The 7442-nt window shown below is 43.8% G+C and overlaps 1 protein-coding gene across 2 annotated transcripts in view; it reads right to left on the bottom strand.

The window, feature by feature from the left end:
* Nucleotides 1-7071, bottom strand: part of OLFM3 (olfactomedin 3) — a 58559-nt gene extending 51488 nt beyond the window's left edge. For both annotated transcript variants that reach the window (XM_062581113.1, XM_062581112.1), the window contains exon 1: nt 6874-7071. In XM_062581113.1, coding sequence (XP_062437097.1) covers nt 6874-6984 — 111 coding nt within the window. In that variant the 5' untranslated portion in view covers nt 6985-7071. The remainder of the gene's footprint in view (nt 1-6873) is intronic.
* Nucleotides 7072-7442: the final 371 nt, after the last annotated feature.

The following is a 7442-nucleotide window of genomic DNA, read 5'->3' on the forward strand; positions in this document are numbered from 1 at the left end:
GAGTGTTACAGCTACTGCCACTATTGCACGAAAATCCCTTTTCTTTCATCTTCTCCCAAGTGCAAAATTCAAGGCTCAGTTCAGTGTCCATACCAGAGACATCAGAGAAGCCATGTCATTCTCTCTTCAGAGAGTCACTGAAACCTCCACCAGAAGAAGGCTGTCTTTTCAGTCCTCATTCAGCCCAGAGGAAACACAAGTTCAGCCAGCACATATATTCCCTCTCTTCGTGCATCACTGAGAACAGGGATAATTTCATTGTCCAGACCACCAAGTTGACAGAAAGACTGAAAGGTGAACAGTAAATTGGTCTGTTCTGCAAGTGTACCAAGTTGCACATTTATTAGCTGACCATGTGTGGTGTAATCCCTGCTATATCCTTACATTAAACAAGTACAATTTAAACTCTTTAGTCTTCTTTCAGACTTTTTGAAATACAAAAAAATGTTTAACTCCTGAATGTTTTTCTAACTGCAGAGCATTCAAAATATCATTTTAAGGGTAATTGGCACTGCTGCTGTATTTCTGCTTTTTACTGGCTTGGAGGACTAAGAATTTGGCTAGACTGCGATATTTAATGTGCATAGAAGCATGTGCTTGTATCACACATCTTGGTATAAGAACATTTGAAAAAACAGATGTAATCTAGAACTCCAGATAGGCTTTTTCTTTATGCCATATAAACATAAAAGCAAGAAATTACAACATTTCCAGTTCAATTCTATAGGTAAGGAAAGTCCTCCACTTGATCTGGAATGCTGGCATTCTCCCTTGTGATAAGGGCTCCATACTCAAACTTGGCACTCAAAGTCCTCACTTCTCTCAGCTTCATCATGCTTTGAGGAGAAAAGCAATAGGATAGATGGTTGTTCTTATTAAAGATGATCTTAGAAAGAGCTCATCCCAGACTACTGCTGCAAAGATGTAAGCAAGGATCTTGAATTTTATCCGATTTTCACTGAAGGTCCACCAAGAAGTCTAAATAATGCCAAGAAGCATTTGTGTCATACCATGCTACTGAAAAAGGAGATTTTGGTGCCCAAAACAAGCTGGAGATCTCTGAGGACTCCCAGTTCATTTCTTAATAGGCTCCTCTAACTTTAAAGAAAGGAGAACACCTTTACAGTATTTATAACTGTGCTAAGTGTGCAGCTATGTAGTAATATGATCTTTGGAGCTATAGATGGATGTTATTTTACTAGCTGTTAAACTACATTTCCTGTTCATGACAGTCACCATCACTTCTTCAGCTCTTTCTTCTTTGCTTATTTTGTAAATCATTCCTCCTTTACTGGCTTATGACCTGACCAAATATAGAAGGAAGGTGGTAGGCTGGTTACCTGAAGGAAAGCTGCATCTAATGAAAAAATAATTACTTCTTATGGGAGAATAATTACTTAGTATATGTATCTTCATGTCTGTGTATACATATGCATATATAAACTTTTGAGACTATACATATATGTATATACATATATATACACACTTATCACATTCAAAGAAGTAATGGCTATATTGGTGGTGAACAACAGAGGAACCATTTTTAGCTAGAGAAAAAAAGTTGTCTTTATATAGCATCAAGTTAAAAATAACCTGAAGAATATTGTGATGTCTAATAGCACCATAAGAGCTGGTAGACATACAGCTGTCATTCACATGCATATTGTCTCAGTCTCCTCTAGTATCTTTATATATGTTACTTAAAGTGAAACAGAGAATGCCTTCCTGTGATTTTATACAACATATGGTAGAGCTGCGTTATTGGGTGTAGATGAAAAGGAAATACATTAATCATCTTTGTTTTTTCAGTCGCTTCTTCCAGGACACAAAGGCAATAAGGCATTGTATTAACCATTGCAGAGAGGTATGGTAGTGTTAATAACAGCCTTTGGACCTTACCCGCTGATTGAAGTTATTAGAGTAACCCAGGATATAGACAGAACTTGGCTATTCTTCACTGGCTTTGGAATCACTTTGCTTAGAAATGGGAGACCAGACACCAGGCAGGAGCTGACCACATTCAGCAATTAATGATTCAGAGCATTCTTAAGTCCTGCAGGCTAAATAATTAATACAAGGTTTTCATATCGACTAACTAACGATACTGTAGGAAATAGGGTACATTAATTTCCAAGTAGCCACTGAGATTTCACTTATAGTTTTGCAGTGTCTTATAGTATTACAAATCATTATTTCCAATAATGTGTAATGTTAACCCTGTTTGTGCATAATATGCTTGTTATAAAATATCATAATAGGGATGAATTAACTTGTACTGCAAAGTAGCATGAATACAGTCTTTTCTTACCAAAAAGTTCTGGAAGTCTCTGTGGGAAGGAAGAGTTTTTAGTGGCTGGTTACACAGAATGATTGTGTGTGAAGATAACTTCATAGATTTTTAAAATGTAGGAACATAGTCATTCATAAGGTCAAAATGGAAAGACTAAGTACGCCTTCAAAAGCAGCTAAATGGTTTCCAATTTGCTTTCATTTTTTAATGTTAATATTCCCAAACATCCTATCATCTCAAGCAATAAATATGCATAAAAATTATTTTCTGTAACTGTCCTTAATGGTACTATACATATCTCTTGTTTGGGACTATACTTGTCAGTTTTTCTTCTGAAACACTTTTTACCAGATTTCAAAAAATAAACCATCACATATAGGAAACAGATCCATTATGAATGTTAAGACAAAGTTCACGAAATCGTGTTGAAAACTGTACATATTTTTCAGATCTATTTAAATTTTCAAAATTAACCTTAAAAGCACCATGAAAAAAGAGGCAGTGTTTGGAACCTGCTGTGCTTGATTTCTGTGTAGATCAGTATTACATCACCCCAGTATGCTTTCTCAGTTATACTACAGTGATTATTTGGTTATAGTGATCAAATGATGGCTTGCGGAAGTGATCCATATAAAAAAAGTCCACTATACATACTCTGAAGGTCACTACAGAAGACTTATGGCTTGTAGAAAAGCAACACAAACATGCCATCTAGCAGTAATTCTTATGAATAACCTAATATTTAATAGTTTCTTCTTTCAAGATACTGCATTTGATTGTAGGAGAAAGGAAAGACTTTATATTTTGAGGCCTTTGCCTGTAGTTGGTTTCCTGCTGAATAGCTAATCACTCTACTGAAAATAAAACTTTACTGAAATACATTATTCATGAAATATTATATTTTCTTTTTTCTATACAGAGAACAAAAATAGAATCTAATTCACAGTTTTGACTTTTTAGTAAGTTTTTTTAAAATTAATATCCTGCAATTAGCATTAAAAGCATTTAAAAATCAATCAGCAGTGAGCTGTCTTCATTTGCTAAAGAAGAATTTCCAGAGGTAGTCAAGATTCTACATCACGTTTAACATCTTTTTTTTTTTAAAAAAAAAAGAAATACAAGAGCATGGACAATGAATTACTCTAGTAGAAATAAAATCTTAATGTGTCAGAAATTTAAGAAAAAACTATACATATTTTTGGTTATATATCTTACCATAAGATGGCGTTACTTAAACACGTTGCAATCAGCAGATAACCTGGTAAGTTTAACATAGAAGCCCTGTCATAGTAAGAGTGCCTGTGCACAGTAGTTTTACAACCAGTGATGGCCTGGCACTAAATCAAACATTTTTAATTGTAGGCATTGTTTTGAAGTAATTGATCAGTAAAATAAATTATTATTCAGATATTAATTATCTAGGACATGAATAGGATACCTGTTCTATGAAATGCCTAGTGTGATTTATTTTGATAAGCTAATAAGTTTGTCAGTGTCAAGGAGAGGTAAAAAGTTATGCACCTAGTCATGAGCATATTGCACAATTCTTTCTGGAAAAGAAAAAAAATTAACATCCCCTTATCTCCTACAACTAATCTCACATTATATATAGGCTTCTCAACCTGCAGGGCAGGAAATTATTATTACATTTCCATTTAGCATAAAGTAAGATAAATAACCAAATACTACTTCCAATTACAGCTTGTAGTTATTTGCTAAAGACAACTGTATACATTTTCCATATATCATTTTCTACCGAAATATGAAATACCCTGCAAAACTAAATGATTATCTGCCATACAGCATCTTTTAATACACTTAACCTGGTGTAGTATCTTAACCAACAATCTGAGTAACCATTTGATCTTGTGGTTTTATTTCTGAAAACTCAGTTCAGCTCTGTTAAATAGCAAGCTTTGATTAAGAGCTCTTACTTTTACATAATCTTAAGGACTTTAGAGCTTTCCAGTCCAAGATCCCTTCACAAAGTTAAAACGAACATTTTAATATCCCCTAAAATGTCAAATATGGTGATGAATAAAAGGCCATTTTTATGCCCTCAGAACAGTATGCCATAGCAAAAAAGCCTAGAAGCAAAGTTTGAAAAGTTAATTTATGCCATTTCATTCCTGCTTTTCAGTGCTGGATGGTAAGAGACATATAAAACAGAGTTTCTTCCCACTGTTGTTTTGGGGCATATCTTTGACACTTGATCTAAATGAAAATGCTGCCAGCTGAAGCTCATTTGTTTCATTAGTGGCTTTACTCTTCTGTGAGTAGACCAAGTGATAGAAATTTTGCTTTTCCTGCTTTCAGGCAGTCTCTTTGACTTTAACAGATCTGACTAAGGTAACTCAAGATAGGAAAAGAAAAAGTCAAGAAAAATGAGCGTGTGGAAACCCATAATCATAATGTGACCATGGACTGCTATGTGCAGATGTAGAACTCCTGTGCATTGCCTCCTGAGTCTCTACAGAACATAGCAATAGCTGATACTTTTAAATAGCTCCTATATAATAACATAGTGATATAATTCATTATTGAACTAATATTATTAGTCCTGTATCACCTCCTGCTTTTTTAAGTTGTCATTTTATCTTACAGATTAAAGAGCAGTCAAAGTACTGCAGCTGTAAATCAGACTTCCACTGAATTGCTCTTTAAGTTCTATCTTGATATTTTTGAAGAGGAACTTCCTTTCCATATTTTTGGAAATGCAGTATTTTTTATATATGATTAATTTATGTGATTAATTCCTCTATTTAAAAGAGGAAAAACTGTCAGAAGAGCTTAACATTGCTTCCTATGGTTATCTGGTACTTAAATGGTATCATTACAATGACATTCACCAACACACAATATAAATTGTGGCAACAAGCTAAGGACTACTGGTGGTAATGGACTGATATACTATAAAAATATTTTCTCTCTCATTACGTTTTTATAATGCTGACAGTCACAAGATTGCATGACACATAAAAAGATGAACAAGGCAAGTTCTAAGTTTATGCTGCACAGCAGACACATCTGCGGGCCTAGTAGTTTTGAGTCATCATTGCTATTAACCGGTATAAGACATGTCTGATTTTCAGTTATTTAATCTGAAATCACTCTCACAAAGCAGGTTGCATGACTGAAGAAATATTGTTTACTTTTATGTTGCCGTTATTTCAAAATCAGATTTGATCTTTTGGCAGTCTGAATGCACTGGAAGTAATGAACCTGCTGTAGCCTGGAGCACGGCTGTCGTAGGAAAAGCGGTGCCTTCCCGCGACACCGCAGGTTCCACGCTAAGCAAACCTACTTTGACTTGGAGGCTGCTGATCCCCGCTCCCAGTGCTACTGCTTCGCTGGACTGGTGCAGTCACTGAGCACTATAAATACCTCTTGGCCTTGAGTTTAGATAAATCTCTGCTCATTTCAGTCAGAACTGGACAGCTATCAGTTCAGCAGCTAATTATCCCCTTAGTGATTTACCACCAGCAGTCCCGTTGTCCACCTGCTTTTATACACAACAGCTAAAGAAAATCTGTGTGTGGTGCTGCGTGGGGAGCATGTGCGTGCGGCTGTGGTGGGGTGCTGCATGCAGGGCCGTGCATGGCCGTGTGCGGGGTGCTGTGTGTGTGCAGGGTGCTGCGTGCGGGGCCGTGCATGGCCGTGTGCGGGGTGCTGTGTGTGTGCGGGGTGCTGCGTGCGGGGCCGTGCATGGCCGTGTGCGGGGTGCTGTGTGTGTGCGGGGTGCTGCGTGCGGGGCCGTGCATGGCCGTGTGCGGGGTGCTGTGTGTGTGCAGGGTGCTGCGTGCGGGGCCGTGCATGGCCGTGTGCGGGGTGCTGTGTGTGTGCGGGGTGCTGCGTGCGGGGCCGTGCATGGCCGTGTGCGGAGTGCTGTGTGTGTGCAGGGTGCTGCGTGCGGGGCCGTGCATGGCCGTGTGCGGGGTGCTGTGTGTGTGCAGGGTGCTGCGTGTGGGGCCGTGCATGGCCGTGTGCGGAGTGCTGTGTGTGTGCGGGGTGCTGCGTGCGGGGAGTGCTGTGTGTGTGTGCAGGGTGCTGCGTGCGGGGCCGTGCATGGCCGTGTGCGGGGTGCTGTGTGTGTGCAGGGTGCTGCGTGCGGGGCCGTGCATGGCCGTGTGCGGGGTGCTGTATGTGTGTGCAGGGTGCTGCGTGCGGGGCCGTGCATGGCCGTGTGCGGGGTGCTGTGTGTGTGTGCAGGGTGCTGCGTGCGGGGCCGTGCATGGCCGTGCGCGGAGTGCTGCGTGTGCGCGGGGTGCTGCGTGTGCGCGGGGCCGTGCGGGGGGCTGCGTGCGGCGGTGCCGGGGATGGGGGCCGCCGGCGGCGGGCTCTCGCGCCGTCCGAGGGGTCGGCGGCGGCGGCGGGCTCGCCGAGCGGTTACCGCCGCCCGCGCCTCTCCGCCTCGGGCGGTGGGGACGGGCAGCGAGCGCCCTCCGCGCTACCCGCTCCGCAGCGTGCCCGGAGGCGCAGCCGCCTCTCCCCCGGGCCGCCCGCGGGAGCCGCAGCGCCCGCCCTTGCGCGGCCCGCGGCGCTCCTCCTCGAGGCGCAGCCCCGCGCGCCCGGCCGTCTCCTACCTTGGCGGGATGGAGCCCGGCCAGCAAGGACAGCAGCAGGAGGCTGAGGACGGTGGCGGGCGCCCGCATGGCGATCGCCGGCTGCCTCTCCGCGCGGCTCCTCCCGGTCATGCACAGCGCTCCGGCAGCTGCGCTTTCTGCCCGCCCCCCGGAGCCCGAGCGGAGGCGGCGGCAGCAGCCGCCCGGCGGACGCTCATTGCGCGGCGCGGCGGCGCTGCCCCTGCCGCCGGCGCGGCTCCGCGGCGCTGCGCGGCCGCGGCGCTGCCCGCCCCGCCCCAAAACTTTGCAGCCGCAGGACGGCGGCGGCCGCGCGGGTGGCGGATGTGACATCACTGCCGCGGGCCGTTAGCGGCGACCGTTAGCGGCGACCGTTGCCGCCTCGGGGACGGGCCGGCAGGCGTGGGGGGGCTCCAGGGGCCGTAGAGGAGGAGAGGCGCGACGCGGGCTGCCAAAGCGCACAGGCTTCTGTGTCATAGGGCAACTGTCCGCACCCCTTTACACAAACTTTGCATTATTTTCCCTCCCGGCGGTGGCTGCTGGGGCACTTTCCTTTGTGGAGAGCACTGCGC

The sequence above is a fragment of the Rhea pennata genome, chromosome 8, assembly GCF_028389875.1.
Source record: "Rhea pennata isolate bPtePen1 chromosome 8, bPtePen1.pri, whole genome shotgun sequence".
NCBI lineage: Eukaryota > Metazoa > Chordata > Aves > Rheiformes > Rheidae > Rhea > Rhea pennata.